Source organism: Triticum aestivum, chromosome 7D (genome assembly GCF_018294505.1).
Source record: "Triticum aestivum cultivar Chinese Spring chromosome 7D, IWGSC CS RefSeq v2.1, whole genome shotgun sequence".
Taxonomy (NCBI): Eukaryota; Viridiplantae; Streptophyta; class Magnoliopsida; order Poales; family Poaceae; genus Triticum; species Triticum aestivum.
This window is the reverse complement of record NC_057814.1, coordinates 8,568,316-8,589,341: the sequence shown is the minus strand read 5'-3', so window position 1 is coordinate 8,589,341 and position 21,026 is coordinate 8,568,316. Positions and strand designations below refer to the sequence as shown.

The window sequence follows — 21,026 nt, the reverse complement described above, 5'->3', positions numbered from 1 at the left end:
ACCCACTTCTGCCCGTATTTGACCATGCAGTACACGTAGGTGGTGCTCCCCGGACACGGTCGGCATGGCGACGCGAAGGTCGCAGAACCGGCAATTCAGCTTGTGGCAGCGCTGCCGTTCGGCCTCCACGTCCGAGTAGAGAAGGACCCCGCGAGCCACAGGTACACATGGTGAGGTGAGGTGGCTGCAGTCCCGCCTCGTGCAGAGCTTCCCGACGCCGGCGCTGTCGCAGGTCATCTCATCGGGTCAAGATGTAAGTCTCTAGCTTTAGTTTAGACTCAGTGGAGTTTGCTGGGTTGGTTAGCTGTACCAAAAAATCTGAATGATCCAATCACCTGTACGCTGATTGTCAAGATTCGGTCAAAACCATGTCCATGTCATACAAAATCCACCAAAAGTGGTACGAGGGACTAAAGTTATCCGGTTTGAAAAGTTGAGGGACTAGGTTTTGCTGGTTTTGAAATTAAGTGACTGTTTCTACACTTTTAAAAGAATTAAGGGACAAAAATATACTTATCCCTTATTTATTTATATGCAGGAGAACAGAGCACGATGTGCTCAGTTGATTTGAGCACTCTTGGGGATAAATTGAGCAGAGATGAAGGAGATTTAAGCACTGTTGGGGCTAAATTGAGCAGAGAGTCGAGACATCGAACGTACCTTCCAAATGGAACAATTGCTTTCAGCTATTGGAAGAAATATACATATTTGTAGAAGAGGATTAGTGATTCATGGATGTCCTGCATACGAACTTTACCAGACCAGTAATCAACAGTTGATTATGAGGGTGGTATATGCTATGCAAGAGGAAAGTAGTACAAAGTTGTGGTCAGAATTTCTGTTTTACCTGAAACACACTGGGCCATTCATGGCCTCTACGGATCTGCGATATGAGCCGGTGTCATCAGAATCCACGCGTACGCGCGTGTGCCTCTCTGCCTCGGCCATGCTCCCTTGAAGGCCTATCCGAATTTCAGCTTTTGCAGACCTGAAATCGTTGGCAATATGGCGTCGGTAATCTGCAGCGAACCACAGTTGGATGTGCGTGGCATCTCCAGATGGGCACCTGCTAACAGTTAGTACCAAATGTTCAGAGCTGCCTGCATACTCACAATTAAAAACTTAACACTGAGCAGCTACAGGAAGTAGTAGAGATGAAGCAACGATATTTACTTCGGGGGATATTATGATCGGATCCTAGGAATGCGAAAGAGTTTTGGGATCCATGAGACAGAAGATAAAGATACTTCAACCAGTTATATTTGAACAAGGAACAGGGTCGGATGGGGCATAATTAAGCACCTCAGTTATAGTCAGGCCTTGAACCCTCGGCCAATGTCGTGCATGTCTGCTCCTTCATCTCGTCTCCCTCAGCGCAGAGGGCAGATGCAGACCTCAGCACCCAGGCCCAGGTCCGGCTAGGCAAGATGCTCGCTCACGCATACATCGCCACACTCTGATAAATGATAATCCAGTAATCGATCAGCGTATGTGCCTGCTTGATTCGTACCAGTGTACACTGGACCCCTATCATTGATTCCACGGAAGAATTTGGTGAAGATTAGTTGTGGACAACAGATGAATAAATCTGTTTCAGTCTGTAGCAGTAGTAGTAGGATACTTCATGTCAGGCTGCCAAAGGTGGGGCAGACACAAGCTCAGATTATTGCTGCCATTAATTGCTATATGGGGATTGTATGAATTAAAACAATCTCATCATCAGTACGGCATTGCTGTTTTGTGCTGAAGAGAAATTCTTTGCTATGTTAAGTTTCTCTGCCTGGATAAAAGACAAACCGATTGTCTACTCAGAAAAAATGCAGAAAATGCAATGATGTACACATAGATTGGAATCGGAAGCGGTTCATAAGAATCTCCGTGGAGAAAGAAAAAAAAAATCTTTGCAATGACTCGTGTTTTCTCGTAGGAAAAGAAGCCAAGCCGCACAATTGATTGGCTATGTGGTTATAGAACACGGCAAGAGCTACTACTTTCCAGGGACAGCTATCAAGCGAAGCCGTGCAATTAACTTGGCATTGACTTGCATTGTTAGAAATATAGAAGTACAGATTAAATGTATTAAATACTACTTCTGGCCTCCGCAACAAAGTAATGACAATTAGGCCTGCTAATCCCAGAGGGCTTCGAACTGCTGGTTGGGCCTCTACTGCCACTCCATGCGCCCACGGTCAAAGCGCCGCCCCCAGCACACGCAGCAGCAAGAAGGGGGTGGATCGGCCATTTCCCCCTTCAATGCGTGGAGGCTTTCCTAGATTCCAAGCTCCAGGTACATCGATTCATCGCATGTTATTACCGAATTTGATGTGAGACAAATTTATTTAGACACAAGGGAGGTTGATTATTTACCAGGGCAATCATGTCATGTGTATACCGATTTACTTCACAGCTTGAATGTCCATGACACTGTCATCAAAAATCAAGTTCACCATATCTATGTGGGATAGACGAGAGCAAGTGGAAATACTCCCCACCTTCTCTGCATCGTCTTACCAACTCTGGGTGTCCATATATGCTTAAGATTTAAAGGGCTGGCAACCGCTCCAGGAGACCATGCGGAAATTCCTCCAGAGCTGGACAATCAATCTGTAATTCCCTAAGAGAAGTGAGGCCACACAACCCATCAGGCAGCGCTTTCAGGCTAGTGCAGTATGTAAAAACGAGCCTCCTCAGCTTGGCAAGATTTCCAAGGTTCGGAGGCAGTGCAACCATGCTTTCGCAGTATAAAATCGTCAGTTCCTCCAGGGACAGCGGAAGGGTCTCCTCCTCAGATAGTGAAGTGTTCCCCTCCAGGTTGTAACAATTATCAATCGACAGAACGCGGAGGCGATCCAAGCACCGGAGCTCCTCTGTTGGCCAGCGGACAAGAGTGTTCCATTCACCAATTGTCAGCTCTTCGACGAACGAAAAGCGTTTCCAAGGCATAAGGTGCAGTATGGACAATCGGGAGCTTCTGTCCAAGCTGTAGGGGTCACGCAGACCCAAATACTTGAGTTTTTCAAGAGGACTTTCACTTTGGCGATGCTGGGCATCTAGAGGAAACATGGCTATGTCTTCCAAAGACCAAAGAGTTAACCTGACGAGAAATGGCCAAGTGCCCAAACAGATACTCATAAAAACTAAACTGACTACAGTACTGTGTACTCCAATTATTGTCAACTCGTCGACATTGGGGGTCACCGGAATACTTGCAAGCTTGGGGCATTTTTGGATCATTAGCACTTCAAACATCGGGAATGTTACCATGCTATCACAAGGCTCTCCCACACTGTTTTCTTCCCATATCTCCAGGCTTGGTAGCTCATTCAAGTACATCCTCTTCAACCTTGGGAAACTTTGTAGAGGGGTAATGCATGCTCCAGCGTCCACATCAAGGTTATTACATAATGTGGTCAGGTTATCCATCTTCTGTAAGGACAATATCTCTAGAGAGGTCGAGAACCATACTACAGGTATACTCTTGCATTCTAGGTAGTCGGACATTTCGAGTTCTCTCAAGCAGTTAAACATTCGAGGCTTTCTCATCCACTGTGATATTTCTAAGCCACCATATCCAATTATCTCTAACTTTTGGATATTACTGTGAGGTTCTAAACCCTGAAGCACCTCTTCCACCTTACAAGCCATATCCTTATGCCCATCATTTATTTCCTGGTCCCAAGAGAACAACAACTCACATAGGTTTTGCTTCTGACTGAGATTGGCTTCTTTTGCATTCTCCCCACTCTTTATCTTGCTCAAGTTCCACAGTTCCAACCTATTGCTAAGGTGTTGCAAGTCTTTGAGTTGCTCTATTCCAAGGCCATCTCCAGTATCCACAACAAATGTTGTTAATGTGTAGAGGTTGTTTAGTAGACCAAAGTTCCGAGACATACTTTTGAGACTATAACATCCATAAAGATAAAGATAGATGAGCTTTCTCAATCTTGCCATGTGTTCTGGTAGCTGTTGCAGCTCCCGGTAGTCCATGAGCCTTAAGGTTTGCAAGTTATACAATACACATATTGAATCTGGCGGTAACGAAATAAGACCTAGACAGGTCAAGATACCGTAAATCTTTTGCATTTATGGCCTTGCGAATGACAATTGAAGGAGGGGGCAATGCAATGCTCTTAGTGATGCTGATACCTGGAGCAACACTTTATAATCCTTGTAGTATTCTGAAGGAGATAACAAAGTGCGGAGGTATGTTCTGCCTTTGCATAACCCACTAATTAGTTGCAATTCAGTCTCTGTCACTTGCATGTGAGAAACATCTTTTAACAATGCTTTCTGCTGAGTCAGTTCTTCAATACTTGCACATTCATCTGTGACATATTTTGCTAGATCATGCATTAAATCATGCATCTTACAGTTAACAGTCACATAACCATACCTGTGTTTGCACTCCTGCTTATCTTGGAGGAAGGACCTCCAAACCAACTCATCAAAGATGATTTCTCCTTTCCGTGTTAAATCCATTGTTCCCTTCTCTTGAATAAAACCATTTGCCATCCATAGTTGGATCAACTTGTCCTTGTCCATCTCATAGTCCTTGGGGAAAACTGCTAAGAATGCAAAGCATTGCTTCATTTCATATGATAGGTGTTTGTAGCTCAACTTTAGGATGGACATGATTTCATATTTCCCTCTAACATTTTCACTAATATTACTTTCTTCGATGGCCTTCCATTCTTGTACTTGTTGATATGAACCTAGCAATCCGCCCATTGTCCTGAGAGCAAGAGGCAGCCCCCTGCATTTGTTGACAATACATCTGCCAATGCTGGTCAATTCTATTTCCTCCTGCCCACCGTTGCTATATGCATTCTGTGCAAACACTTCCCATGAATCTTGTTCATTCAAACATGTTATCTTACGGGGTCGAAGGGTCTGCATTATAGAGGCCACTTTCTGGCTTCGAGTTGTGACGAGTATTACACTTCCTGATCCACCAATAGAACATAAAAGAGGCTTCAAGACATCCTCCCACTTACTCTCATCTTCATTCCACACATCATCAAGCACGAGCATAAACCTATTTTGGCCAATGACCTTCTCAAGTTGCTTTCGCAACAACTCAATCGTGTCAGGCATGTCACATCTTCCATTTACAGCCAACTCAATGATGGATTTCAAAAGAGCGATGACATCAAAGTTGTCAGACACGCAGTGCCACATCTTCAACTTGAAATGTTGGTGGACCCCTTGGTCATTATAGACCATCTTAGCAAGAGTAGTCTTCCCAAGACCTCCCATCCCAATGATGGGCAGCACCTGCACCCTCCGCTGATCCTGCTGATCCAACAGCAACTTCACCACCACCTCCTTATCATCATCTCTCCCAAAGATCTTAGTAGTCTCGTCTAGTTTTGAGTGCGTCTGCCGCCAAGGATTTTGCCGCTCCTCCCTATTGACAGAATTCTCCAGGTCACACCTGTTCATCTCCTCAACCAACTTATTGATCTTCTTGAGGACGTTCTTGAGTTTCCTGCTCATTTCAAAACGGAAAAGCAATGGGCTGTGGCGTGTGATGTAGCCAAGTACCATGCGGGAAGTGGACTCATTGCTCTTAGACTGGCGGCGCAGCGCCTCATACTGGAAGTCATCGAGCACATTGTCGGCCTTGTAGGCAACAGACTTGAGCTCCTTCATCCAGCTCTTGACATAGCGATTTGTCTCACTCCTCTCCTCGGCGTTGGCCAACTTGCACTCGATGGCTAGCAGTTGGCGCTCGAGCGTTTGACGGTCGTTCTCGAGGCCAAACATGTGAGTCACCGTCTCGACGAGTGCACATGTGGCCTTGCTGGCCACGCCACCCAATAGAGGGAGAAGCAATGACTCTGCCATGATCTTGCAGGTCGGAGGATAAGAAACTCCAGCAGAAGTAATAAGAGAGGTTAAGCACTGACAGAACATGAACAACCTTGTAATCCACAATAGCTTAGCTTGTATAGCCATCTTGTACATACTTTTTGATACATATACATAAAAATTCCAGTGGGGTTGAGTAAAGAATCAAAGAAGATCAAAACAAACCCAAGAATTGACTATTGAGTAGGGGATTCACCTCAAGAACGCTCAAATTTGACTTGTCCAAATTGGTGAAAGAGCAGCGTGCAGACCTCTTCACGCGTGAAGGCTTCTATGGAATTGTGTGGTTGCTGGAGAGAGGATGGAAGCACATGGAGGTAAGATCAAGGAATCTAAGAGCTGTATATTGACTGACTGACTAATACATGTACCGGTGGTCCCTCATTTATTTGCAACCATACATCACTATTATTGAATATTTCTGTAATTTTCTAAATGCTGTATACTTTCAAAAACTCTTTTACCTACACGCAACTGTTTTTCTTAGATAACTTTAGCATTGCCATTGTGTTAGTGTGGTGAATTATATTTTCTATGTTCATTTAATCCTCTTAAGACCACCCAGTGTACATGGTGTCTAATTCTTCAGTTGGTACAAATAATTGTGGAAGGAAACATTTTGGTCCGAAAAAAAGGCAGTGGAAGGGAATAAAGATGGAAAGGGCGTGGAGATGTTATATTTAGGTCGACAACACTTCCCTTTCACTCAATAAATACTGGAATACCGATATTCAAGTGCTTTGAGTTTGTTCTGCAACTTGCATAAACAAACAATTGCCACTTGATTTTCCTACTTGTCGATAGGACAATAAACAATTGCCACTGCACCAGGAAAGATCGGAGACCCTAACGCTAGACAAGAGTATGTACGAGGAGACATAATTCACTACCGGAGACCCTAAATATGTGTACCTCACTTATTTATAATTGTATATCACTATTGTTGAATATTTCTAGATTTTCCTTAATTATATATACTTCCAAATACTCTGTTTTACCTGTACGCAACTGTTTTTAGATAGTTTTAACATTTGCCATCATGTTAGTGGGTTGAAGTGTACTTTTTTCCGTTTAACCTTCTTTAGACCATCCAGTGTGTAGATGATGACTAATTGTTCAGTTGCTGCAAATAATTGTGGAAGGAAACATTTTGCTCAGGGAAAAAAGCAGTCAAAGAAAAAAAGGTGGAAAGCGCGTGAGATCTGGTATATTCATGTGGAGATGTTGTACAGGCCGACAACACTTCCTTTTCACTCGGTAAATATTGAAATATCAATATTCAGTCTAGGCTTTGAGTTGATGCTGCAACTTGCATATACAAACAATTTTTTTGTACCATCATCATAAGTGACTCCAACCAACTAATGCTGAACAATAACCAACTTTGGGCATGCATTATTTTTGCAACTTGTCAGGTAGGACAATAAGCAAGAGATGCATGCATCTGCTGTGAAGACTTGTGCTCGCTTGTGTCGCTAACGGTTCTGCAGCAATAGGCAAGGCGTTGTTTTCGACTTGTCACTTGTTCCATGGCGTATTAGACGGGAGGCGCGGCACACGGACCTGGTAAGCCATTTTTGTTTCTGCTATATATCAGTACAATTGTAGATTATACAAAAAATCATATTATGGTGAATTAGTTCAGTGAACCCAGAGTTATGTTATAAACAGAATTTTGAATTTGAGAAAAGTTAGATTATACACGATGCATCGAAAGGATTTTTGCACCAGCTTTGTTGGTTCAACAGTATTAATTTCTGCTGTTATGATCGTTGAATGATAAATAATCAAGAAGCTGGACATACCTCCATGAGCAAAAACAGATGACACGACCATCATAATCGCATAGGTTGCAAACATATAGACGAGACCAATTTAAAAACATCATTTTTTTGGTGAAACAATAGTCTGGAGTTTCTAAACTATTTCTGAAAAAAAAGGGTTTCTGAACTACATCATCTATTGTTTTCGCTGAGGTGCAGATCAATAGTCAACACACGGCAGAATCATGTAGCCAACACACATATCTCATCAGAGGTTTATTTGCTTTATGTATATGGGGTGCTGCAGTGCAAGACTCATTACTCTGGTACCACTGATGCCATTCAGTACTGGCTCGCTGCATTTAACGTATCATGCACAATCTCAACTGGATTAGATTCACCAACACCATCGGAATTTTTTGGTACATGAAACTACAATAGTGAGAGTGTAACACCCAGATGCAGCCGAAATGGGAGAAGGGACGTGCGCATGCCCTGGCCAATCGTGCTGAAGCTGAACGGCAGCACAGGTGGTTGGAACTGAAGAAACTGAATTTTCAGAAAATGTTTGAAATTCCAAATTTTATTTTTAATGTTTTGTTGACGTTTTCAAAAAAATTCATGTTTCAAAATATATTCAGAATTCCTTTTTTGTTCACTGTATTGAAGAAAAGTGTTCACCGTATATTTTAAAAAAATTCTCACTCTTATATAAAAAATGTTCATTCTGTATAGAAAGTTTTCTCAAGTGCTTTTGAAAAAAGTTCATCATATATTTTTCAAAATGTTCAGTGTGTATTTCAATAATGTTCACGGTATACTAATAAAATGTTCAGTGAGTATGCTAAATTATTATTTTCAAATTGTTCACAGTTCAAAAAAATTGTTCAGATTTTCAAATTTTGTTCACAATTTTAGAAAATGTTCACATTTAAAAAATGAATATTCGAACAAATTTACGATTTCCAAACATTTGGTCACGTTATTAATAATTTTTCACCTCTTTGTCCAAGAAATGTTGAAAAGGCTGAAAAACCCCAAATTGGAGGGTCTATTGGCCTCTGCCCATGCCGTCCATCCCATCCATCACCGCATCTCTCTCCTCCACGCCCGCCTCGTGCTTCTTGGTCCACCGTCGAAGAGCCGCAGCCGCACCACTCCCCCTGCCCTCCCGGCGCGCGCTCTGTCGGGGAGGACTGCATTTGCCACCCCAAGTTGCGGCGAGATGGGGGCGGACGAGAGAGGCCGAGTTTCCTCTTACAGTTTGGTCGTTGTTCTTTTCATGCCGTGGAGGCTTTCAGTTTTAGAGATCCCAACCTGTTTACCTGCAGCCTGCAAATACGCCGAATCACTGTGCTAGCTAGCATTCAAGTTATCAGTTTGTAAATTCCACCGAATTTGATGTGACAAAATTAGCTGGATATTTTACCAAGGAACTCATGTGTATACCAATTCGCTCCGCGGCATAGATTTTCACGACACTGTCATCAAATTGGTATCCAAGTTAGTACTTATCCATCAATGTGGTCAGATTATCCATCCTCTATAAGGACAAAATCTCTAGAGAGATCGAGAACCATACTACATAAGAATCTATGTGATTTGAAAGTAAAAGAAGCCGACGATGTTGTTTGATGCACACAAGAATCCTAACCACACATATACAACATGATTGATGTTGAACCACTAGAATATATATTCCCCGTTGCAGCCCATGGTCATTTACCTGGTAGATACAAAACAAATGTTTGAGGTTAGTTAAAAGGGGCGTGCTACGCGTCCGCGGGCTAAAAGATCAGCTGGGTCGCAAGCGGTGATGGTAAGTATTTCCCTATTTAAAATAGTACCCATTTACGAGAAATGAAATAAAAATAATTATTTACCAGGTGTACGATATAAAAGAAATTATTTAACAGCGGTATATACTAGTAACATAAAAGGAGTGATTTACCAGGCGTACATGTAAGCCATACAAAAAAAAATGTGTGAGATTGTTTAAAATAACAAATTGGCAAAAAATAAAATATTACCAGGCGTACGTGTCATACGCTGCAGGAATTCAATTTCAATATCCAGACCGCACAGGTTTGTTGAACTTTTTTTTGCAACTGTCGTTTTGTTGAACTTCTTTTTGCAACGGAGATTTGGTTGCAAAATTGTCCATGAGGATACGTTTAAGGGAAGGAGGCGGACGTGTCCACTGTGATCCGCCGGGTGATGGTAAGCGTTTGCCTATTTAAAATAGTACTCGTTTACGAGAAATGAAATAAAAATAATTATTTAGCAGGTGTACGACATAAAAGTAATTATTTAACAGCCATATATACTAACATAAAAGGAGTGATTTACCAGGCGTACATGTAGCCATATAAAAAAATGTGTGAGATTGTTTAAAATAACAAATTGGGCGTACATGTAGCCATATAAAAAAATGTGTCAGATTGTTTAAAATAACAAATTGGCGAAAAATAAAATATTTACCAGGCGTATGTGGCATACGCTGCAGGGATTCAATTTCAATATCCAGTTGGGGTTGCTGGATGTGCAGACCGCACAGGTTGGGGTGGATGTGCTCTCTTTTAGGCACACCCCTAAACAGCCTGGCGCTCTTATGAATTGGTATGGTTTCGTTAAGCTAAGCCATGTGGGACTAAAAATTGCTTCTCTGTTGCTTGTTCGTTCGGTTCATGCGTGGCGTATGTGTGTGGGCTTTGTCATCTCTTTAGAAGCCAGAAGCCTTACCGTGACCTGGAGGATAGGCAGGCCGAAATAATTGCCCATAGGTGAGTCAAGGCCCGGGTACAATCACAAAAGACAAGCGCATCAAAAGAGAGTAAGTTTATCTCAAAAAATAAAAATCAAAAGAGAGTCAATGACAGCAAGGTCCCTAGGGTTTCGCTCGAACGCTGAAAGGCAACACCCGGACATGTGGCTGCTATCGGCGTGGCCGTTGTGGCTGGGTCAACTCTTTGAGTCTGAGATCCAGCAAAAATTCAAAATATGTAACAATGGCAGCTTGTACTTCACTTCTTCTACTCCTCCTTCAAGTGCTGGCGCCAGCGGACTCATCCGCCGCGTCAGTGGCCGGGCTGATTCCCAAGCTCAATTTCTGCAGCACAGGTCTTGTTGCAGAATTTTTTTGCAACTGTCGTTTTGTTGAATTATTTTTTTGCAACGGAGATTTCGTTGCAAAATTGTCCATGAGGATACGTTTAAGGGAAGGAGGCGGACGTGTCCACTGCGATCCGCCGGGTGATGGTAAGCGTTTGCCTATTTAAAATAGTACTCGTTTACGAGAAATGAAATAAAAATAATTATTTACCAGGTGTACGACATAAAAGTAATTATTTAACAGCCATATATACTAACATAAAAGGAGTGATTTACCAGGCGTACATGTAGCCATATAAAAAAATGTATGAGATTGTTTAAAATAACAAATTGGGCGTACATGTAGCCATAAAAAAAATGTGTGAGATTGTTTAAAATAACAAATTGGCGAAAAATAAAATATTTACCAGGCGTATGTGTCATACGCTGCAGGGATTCAATTTCAATATTCCGTTGGGGTTGCTGGATGTGCAGACCGCACAGGTTGGGGTGGATGTGCTCTCTTTTAGGCACACCCCTAAACAACCTGGCGCTCTTATGAATTGGTATGCTTATGTTAAGCTAAGCCATGTGGGACTAAAAATTGCTTCTCTGTCATTTGTTCGTTCGGCTAACACGCGGGGTTTGTGTGTGCCTTGTGGCCATGTGACATTGAGGAGGACAGGCAGGCCGAAATAATGGCGCATACGTGAGTCAAGGCCCACACCTTCCTCGTCTCTGTACTGACGCCGCATCTCGCTCCCTCTCCTCCACGCCCCACTTCGCGGTCCACCGTGGAACCGCTGCAGCCCAGCCCCACCCCACCCTCCCGGCGTGCACTCTGGCGAGGAGGATAGCGGTTGGCCCCTCCAGGTCGCGGCGCGCACAGCGGCAAGACGGGAGCTTCGAACACTGCTTCCTTCGTGATGTGGAGGATTTCAGATATTCCGACCTGCAGGTACGTCGCGTTAGCAATCCATGTTATCAACTTCCTTCATCCGCCGAGTTTGATGTGGCAACATTTTTGTTACAAGGGAGATTGATTGATTGATTTACCAGGGCACTTAGGCGCAACTCACTATCTATCTAGTCTGAATAAGCATTTATCCTATCTGGCCATTAGAAAAGAAGCAAACACAAATTTAAATATGGCCGAACCAATAAAAGATTCGTGGTTTCCGATTAAGCAGTGGTGTCACTGTAGCAATTTCGGCATCTATCTGTGTGCTCAGTTGATTTGAGCACTGTCGGGGCCGGGATAAATTGAGCGTCCCTTCCAAATTTTCGGTTGAAGAAGAATTGGTGACTTGTGCTTGTCCCGCCTAAGCAGGTTGCTGGATAAGTAATCAAGTTGATTATGAGGGTGGTGGTTTATGCTATGCAAGAGGAAAAGTAAAAAGCCAAAAATTCCCTAGTAGTCAGTCCACAAAAAAAGCCTGCACAATTACCATTCCAAACTCTTTTTGAGGGGGTTTAACAACCAAAATCTCATAACCCGGAAGAATTTTCTGTGTGGAATGCATTAACTATATTATGCCAAGAAAGTTTTGAAGAGGTGCTCCGGTGACAATTCTTCTCATGGGCAATTTACTGACGAATAAGAATAACATGCTGCTTGATCAAAAAGACTGAACATAAACTCTTTTTCCACAATGATTCTCTTCTTCGAAGAATCACAATTTGCAAGTGGTGCCGCTAGCTATATACCATAATAAATGAAATGCAGAAGCTAAAACTCCCAGCTATATGTTCTTTGATCATTGCTGATGGAACGATTCATTTACAGTTCAAACAATCCCATGGAATAACTGGCACATTGTTTCCTTTTATTTTTCAGGAATAGCTATCAAGCTAAGCCGCATAACAAACTTACATGAGAAATCTACTAGAGTCATACATGCTTATGCTATAGAGCAGATTAAAGCAACGAACGCAGCAAACAAATGACCCAGTCTGGTAATCCCAGAGGACTTCGAACCCACCCTCTGCTGGTTGGTCCATTCAGCCACTGCTGCGCACAGAGGCCTCTCTTGCAGTTCGATCATTGCTTGCTTCCCCCCGCGCCCTGCGGCAAGATGGGAGCGGACGAGAGAGACGAGGCAAGGCTTCCTTTCTCTTACAGTTCAACCATTGATTTCTTGCTGTGGAGGCTTTCAGAGATCCCGACCTGCAGGTACATTGATCCATCGCGTTAGCATTGCATGGTGTCACATAATTTATTTTGACACAAGGGAGATTGATTTTTATTTACCAATTTATTTCACAGCTTGGATTTTCATGACGCCTCATCAAAAACCAATCCTCTTATGTGGGAGAGAGGAGACCAAGTGGAAATACCCCCCCCCCCCTTCTCTGCATCTTCTTACCAACTCTGGGCAGCCAACTATGCCTAAGCGTTCGACGGCTGGCAACCGCTCCAGGAGACCATGCGGGAATTCCTCCATAGCTGGACAATCATAAATCCTCAATTCCCTAAGAGAAGTGAGGCCACACATCCCATCAAGCAGCGCTTCCAGGCCACTGCAGAAACTCACACCGAGACAATGGGGATCAATGGAATACTTGCAAGCTTGGGGCAATTTTCGATCCTTAGCACTTCAAGCATCGGGAACTTTACAAAGCTATCACAAGGCTCTCCCACAATATTTTCCGCACACATCTCCAGGCTTGGTAACTTAATCAACTCCGTCCTCTTCAAGCCAGGGAAAATTTGCAGAGGGGTAATGCATCCACCTTCCACATCAAGGTTATTACATAATGTGGTCATGTTATCCATCTTCTCCAAGGACAAAATTTCTAGAGAGACCGAGAACCATACTACAGGTATACTCTTGCATCTTGGGCAGTCAGACATTTCAAGTACTCTCAAGCAGTTAAACATTTGAGGTTTTCTCATCCATTGTGATATTTCTAGGCCACCATACCCACATATCTCCAAATTTTGGATATTACTATGAGGTTCTAAACCCTCAAGCACTTCTTCTGCATTGCAGTCCATATTTTTAGGCTTATCATGATCTATTCCTTGGTCCCAACATAACAACAACTCATTTAGATTTTGCTTCTGATTGAGATTGGCTTCTTTTGCATTTTCCCCACTCTTTATCTTGTTCAAATTCAACAGTTCCAACCTATTTCTAAGGTGTTGCAAGTCTTTGAGCTGCTCTATTCCAAGTCCATCTCCAGTATCCACAACAAATTTTGTTAATATGTGAAGGTTGTTCAGTAGACCAAAGTTTGGAGACATACTTTTGAGACTCAAACAACCAAAAAGATAAAGATTGATGAGCTTTCTCAGTCTTTTCATGTCTTTTGATAACTGTTGCAACTCCTCGCAACCATTGAGAATCAGTGTTTGCAAGTTATACAACATGCATATTGAATCTGGCAACCTAACGATGTTAGACTGAGAGAGGTCAAGATATCGTAAATGTTTCGCATTTATGGCTGTGCAAATGTCAATTGAAGAAGGGGGGCAATGCAATGCTCTTAGTGATGCTGATATCTGTAGAAACTCTTTAAAATCCTTATGTGACCTGTTTAAAAAATAATAATGCCCGTGTAATTCTGAAGGAGATAACAAAGTGCGGAGGTATTTTTTGTGTTTGCATAACCCACTGATTTGTTTCAGTTCAGCCTTTGACATTTGCATGTGACAAACATCTTTTAACAATGCTTTCTGCCGAGTCAGTTCTCCTATACTTGCACATTCATTTGTGACGTTTTTTGCAAGATCATGCATTAAGTCATGCATTTTACATACTATTGTCTTATATGGTGTGTTACCATCATAGACAACATATTTAACTACCACTTTCTTATCTTGGAGGAAGGACCTCCGAACCAACTCATCAAAAATGAATTCTCCTTTCTATATTAAATCCATTGCTCCCTCTTCTTGAATAAAGCCATTTGCCATCCATAGTTGGGGAAAACTGCACAGAATGCAAAGCATTGCTTCATTTCAGATGATAGGTATTTGTAGCTTAACTTTAGTATGGGCATGATCTCGTATTTGCCTCCATCACTATCCCCAATGTTACTTTCTTCGATGGCCTTCCATTCCTGTACTTTTTCCTTTGAACTCAGCAATCCACCCATTGTCTTGAGAGCAAGAGCAACCCCCCGCATTTATTGACAATACGCCTTCCGATGCTGGCTAACTCTGCTTGCTCCTCTACACCATTGCTAAATGCTTTATGTGCAAACAATTCCCATGAATCTTGCTCATTTAGACATTCTAGCTGATGGGGTCGAAGGGTCTGCATTATAGAGGCCACTTTCTGGCTTCGAGTTGTGACGACTATTATGCTTCCTGGTCCACCAACAGAACACAAAAGAGGCTTCAGTTCATCCTCCCATATCCTTTTGTTCTCATTCCACACATCATCAAGAAATAGAATAAACCTTTTTTGGCCAATGAGTCCCTCAAGTTGCTTTCGCAACATCTCAATGGTGTCAGGCATGTCAGATCTTTTATTTTCAGCCAACTGAATGATGGATTTCAAAAGAGCAATTGGATCAAAGTTGTCTGACACACAATGCCACATCTTCAACTGGAAATGTTGCTGAACCTCTTGGTCATTATACACCATCTTAGCAAGAGTCATCTTGCCAAGACCTCCCATCCCAATGATGGGCAACACCTGCACCTTATGCTGATCTTGCTGGTCCAACAACAACTTCACCACCACCTCCTTATCATATTCTCTTCCAAAGATTTTGGTAGAGTCGTCCAGTTTTGAGTGTGTCTGCCGCCAAGGATGTTGTGGCTCCTCCCGATGGACAGAATTCTCCAGACCAAACTTGTTCATCTCCTCAAGCAACTTATTAGTCTTCTCGAGGATGGTCTTGAGTTTCCTGCTCATTTCAAAACGGAAGAGCAGCGGGCTGCGGCGCGTGATATAGCCATGTACCTTCTGGGAAGTGGACCTGCCGTTCTTAGAATGGCGGCGCAGCGCCTCGTACTGGAAGTCGTCGAGCACGTCATCGGCCTTGTAGGCGATGGATTTGAGCTCCTTCATCCAGCTCTTGACATAGCCATTTGTCATGCTCCTCTCCTCGCCGTCGGCCAGCTTGGCAGCTGGCGCTCCAACGTTCGGCGGTCTTCGTCGAGACCACACATACGGGTCACTGTCTTGATGAGTGCGTCTGCAGCCTTGCCGGCCACACGACGCACTAGAGGGAGAAGCAGCGATTCTGCCATGTTCTTGCAGGCCGGAGGAACAAGAAACTGCTGCATATATGAAAGAGAAAAAAAGAGGTTAAGCACTGACAGAAGACGGACAACCATATAATCCTCCTTTTATTTTACTTTATTTCTTAGTTCCACACTAGCTTAGCCTGTATAGCTCTTTTTCAGCCCTCTTATACATACTTTTTGATACATATAGATAAAAATTCCAGTGGGCCTTTGCCCTACTAGACAACTAAAAAACAGAACAACCGAAGAGGAGCAAAACGAAATCAAGGATTGAGCAGAGAATTCACCTCAACAACACTCAAATTTGATCTTGTGCAAATGGGTGAAAGAGCAACAGTACTACTGCTAGTTGCGTCACCGCCTCTGTGTTGGTCTCGTATGCTATGAGATTGTGAGGTTGCTGGAGATAAGATCAAGGAATTCAACAGCTGTATAGAAAAGGGCAGTGGAAGGAAAAAAAGATGGAAAGCGTGTGAGGTTTGGTATATTCGTGTGCAAATATTGTATAAGCCGACAACACTTCCTTTTCACTCGATAAATATTCAGATGTCGATAGTCAAGCTAAGCTCCGTGTTTTTCCTGCAACTTGCACATAGAAAAAGTTGTCTGTACCATCATCACAAATGTCAACCAAATAATGTTGAACCGCTGGGTAGAATGGATCATTTTCCAACTTCTAGATAGCACAATAAGCAATAGTTACTGTGAAGACTTTCCTCACTTGTGTCACTAACGGTTCAGCAGGAATATGCACGAAATTGTTTTCGATCTGTCACTTATTCTATGGCGTACTAGACGGGAGACGCGGCACACGGACTTGGTAATCCCTTTTTTTTTTGCTATACATCAATACAATTGTAGATTATACAACAAAAAATCATACTATGGTAAATTAGTTCAGTGAACCCAGAGTTATGAGATAATCATATTTTTGAATTTGAGAAAAGTTAGATTATACACGATGCATGGAAAGGATTTTTGCACCAGCTTTCTTCGTACCAACAGGATTAATTTCTGCTGTTATGATTGTTGAATAATAAATAATTGAGAAGCTGGACATACCTCCATGAGGAAAAACAGATGACACAACCATCATAATCGCATTGGTTGCAAACATATGGATGAGAACGGTTTTAACACATCATTTTTTTTAGTGAAACAATGGCCTGAAGTCTGAACTATTTTGGAAAAAAAAGTTTCTGAACAAATAAAAGGTACACGCAACAAAATTTATTGTTCTCGCTGAGGCGCAGATCAATACTCGACACACAACAAAATCATGTTGCCAATACATATCTAATCAGAGATTTTTTGCTTTATTTATGTTGGGGGAGCTGCAGTGCAAGTCTCATTAGTCTGGTACAACTGATGAGATGCAGTACTGGCACGCTGCGTTTAAGGTATCATGCACAATCTGAATTGGATTAGATTCGCCAACATTATATTTCTTGGTATATGAAACTACCAAGATGCAGCCGAAATGGGAGAAGCGACGTGCGCATGCGCTGGCCAATCATGCTGAAGCTGAACGGCAACACAGGTGGTTGGAACTGAAGAAACTGAAGCTCCGTCAACCAGGGCAGTGCCAGCTTCGGAGAAGCAATCATCAGAAGATAAAGATACTGAAGTTGGGGCCCGCAGGTCAGCCAGAGTTATGCTGACCTGATCCATGTTATTAACTTATCATCCGCGGAATGTGTTTGCCGGACATATTTATTTTGTTGCTTCAGATTCAGTAGCAGTGTCATTTTAGCGATTTCAGTATTTATTTATTTATGCAGGAACCGTGCTCAGTTGATTTGCTTCCATCAACTATGAGGGTGGGTTATGCTATGCAAGAGGAAAGTACAAGGTTGTCGTCAGAATTTTTTACCTGAAACACCGAGTCATTCATGGTCTCGATGGATCTGCAGTATCAGACGGTGGCATCAGAATTCAGGCATACATGCGTGTTGCTCTGTCTCAGTTAGTCGCAAATGTTCAGAACTCCTCACACATGCGCAGTCAAAAGCTTAACACTAAGCACTTACAGGAATATTTACTTCAGAGATATTATCAGCCGGTCCTAGCAAGGCAGAACAGTTATGGAATCCCTGAGACGGATCATAAGTTTAGTTCAACCATATTTGAACAAGGACGCCATGGGACTCCCCATTGCCAACGACATCACGCACCTCACCACCCAGGCCCATGTCCGGCTCGGCAAGATGCTCACCGACGCATACATATCCACGCTTTGATGATAATCCAGTACGCATACGTAGCCACGCTCTGATGATCCAGGACGTAATCAGTGTGTGTACATTCAAGTGAACACTTCCAATCAGGCAGGCAGGCAGACATTACTGACACTATCATTGATTCCATCTACTCCCTCGCGTTTTTTACACAAAAGAGCGTTTTTTACACCAGATTGTGGTGTAAAAAACACTCTTATATTATGGGACAGAGGGAGTAATAATGAATTTGGTGATGATTAGTTGTGGACAACAGATGAATAAATCTGCTCTAGTCTGATACTCTGTAGTAGTAATATCAGGATGCTTCATGTCAGGCTCCCAAAGGCTCCAACTCAAGGAAGGAGCAGACACGAGCTCAGACTATTCCTGCCATTAATTGCTATGGGCATTGTAGGAATTGGTACAATCTCATCATCAGTACAGCACTGCCGTTGTGCTGAAGAGAAATTCTGAGCTGCAGTCTGCAGGTACATCGATCCATCGCATGTTATTACCGATTCATCGCATGTTATTACCGAATTTGATGTGAGAAACATTTATTTCGACAAAAGGGAGATTAATTATTCACCAGGGCAAACATGTCATGTGTATACTGATTTATACTCCATGACGCCATCATCAGAAATCAAGTTCACCATATCTACGTGGGATAGACGAGAGCAAGTGGAAATACTCCCCACCTTCTATGCATGTCTTACCAACTTCGGGCAACCACTTATCCTTAGAGCAACTCCAACCCGCCGACCCAAACTGTCGCGCGTGTCTGTTTGGATCGATACAGACAGAAAAAATCGGCCAAACGCAACGACCCAAACGGACAAGCGTCCGTTTTTTGTCCGTGCGCGACCCATTTCAGACCCAAATTTAGGTCGTGTTTGCGTCAGCGTGGACAAGAAACGGGCGCGCGACGCCCGCCTTTGTCCTCCCCTTGGCCCGCCAGTCGGTGGCGCATTGGTCATTCCCTCTTCCTCCCATCGATACCTTGCATACCCGGCCGCCCCACCCACCGCCGCCCAATTCCGGTGTCCAGGCCAGCCGTCCGCACCCACATACCTCCCACCGCAGCACTCCACCTCCCAACGGCCACACTCCGGCATTTGGTATACTATTTTTTGCCATCGCAACAGCCCCCCGACGTCGACGCCACCACTCATCGGCCCCGCCCCTGTCTGCAATAGTCAAGAGGGGCAGGGGCGGTATAGGAGTCATGTCAAAGCTAGCACTATCATAGTCGAGGTCGTGGCTTCACAAGTTCTCTGGATTTGGCACTCTTTCTTCGGCATGGCCGGATCTCACAACGATATCAACGTGCTTCAGCACTCTCTGGTGTTTGCTAGGCTTGCAGAAAGCAACTTCCCGAAGGTCAATATTGAGATCAATGGCCACCACTACAACAAAGGATACTACCTAGCTGATGGTACCTATCCTTAGTGGACTACTCTTGTGAAGACAAACCCCAGCCCTGTAGGAGAGAAGAGGACGAGATTTTCCCAAGAGTAAGAGAGTGCTAGAAAGGATGTGGAGCGTGCCTTTGCTGTTCTTCAATCTCGATGGGGCATCGTTCAGTATACTGTTAGAACTTGGAGCAACAAGAACTTGTGGGAGATGATAACTACTTGGGTGATCATGAACAATATGATCACAGAGGATGAGCATTCGGATGATATCTGCTACCAGGGCTCTCAATTTCAGGGTGACAATGTTGTGCCTGAGCATGGAGGAGTGGCAACCTTTGCACAGCTCAATGCATTTCATCATCAAATGCGTGATTGGGAAACGCACATTCAACAGCAAGATGGTTTGGTTGAGTATATAAGGGCTCAAGTTGGCAACCAATAGATGTATCGGCTATCTTTTTAAATGTATTTGAGACGATTTGATTTTTATTTAGCTTGTAAACTATGAGATATTTATTTGGTTGTCAAGCTATGAGATATTTATTTAGATTTTGTTTGGAATTTGTCTCATATGTTGCAAAATGAGCTCAAGCATGTACGCCAGCCGGCCGCGAGGAAGAAAATGCATCCGCGCGTTGGGCGCACGGCCGACCCAAACAGATAAGGGGGTGGACGAGCTGACCTAAACAGACAAAAAGCAAACAAAACACGTGTCCGTTTAGGTCGGCGCATTGGAGTTGCTCTTAAGATGTCAAGGGCTGGCAACCGCTCCAGGAGACCATGCGGGAATTCCTCTATGGCTGGACAACTCCAAATCCACAATTTCTTAAAAGAAGTGAGGCCACACATCTCATGAGGTATCGCTTTCAGTCTAGTGCACCAATTCATTAGAGAGGCCGAGAACCATCTTGCTCAAGTAGTTGGAACGATTATTGATTTACAGCTCACACAGGTTGGAACGAGTATTGATTTTCAGCTCATACAGGTAGTGAACTATCCATAAGTTTTTCAGTATATTGATTATCTGGTCGACCAAGATCTGGGTTGTTAACTAACGAAATCGTCTTTACCATAACACTACGCTAATTTCTCACAAAAAAAAGACACTACGCTAATGAATGAGCCTTGTAATAATCACATATCAATGTCCTAGTATATAAAGTAGTTAGTTAATGCAATAACGGTCCTTGTACGGCAACGCACGGTTTTTCTTCTGTGCTCCAAAATTCTTCCACTGAAGTATTATTATTATTTATTTTTCTGCCACTGAAATATTGTGGCTCTTCTTTTCCTGCATGTCATGTCTTTTTACCTCTTTTCCCCGGTATCCCTCCTTGCCGTGCCCCACCCGAAAGGATATCGGAAAAAATAAACAGCATGAAAGCTGCACCCTGACCAAGCTGCATCATGTAGTAATAAATACTTTTTAACACTATTGCATACTCCCTTCGTCCTTAAAAGA

General features: G+C 43.1%; 1 protein-coding gene across 1 annotated transcript; it reads right to left on the bottom strand.

Annotated features, from left to right (window-relative positions):
• Nucleotides 1-686: 686 nt before the first annotated feature.
• On the bottom strand, nt 687-5,866 carry LOC123170584 (putative disease resistance protein RGA1). Its single transcript, XM_044588434.1, has 9 exons — nt 4,939-5,866; nt 4,671-4,890; nt 4,389-4,562; nt 4,160-4,325; nt 3,273-4,045; nt 2,661-3,146; nt 2,401-2,506; nt 922-1,066; nt 687-740 (listed from the first exon to the last, which is right to left on the bottom strand). Exons 1-9 carry the CDS (start codon nt 5,845-5,847, stop codon nt 687-689), a joined length of 3,033 nt encoding a protein of 1,010 aa, XP_044444369.1. The 5' UTR covers nt 5,848-5,866.
• Between the last annotated feature and the right edge of the window lie 15,160 nt (nt 5,867-21,026).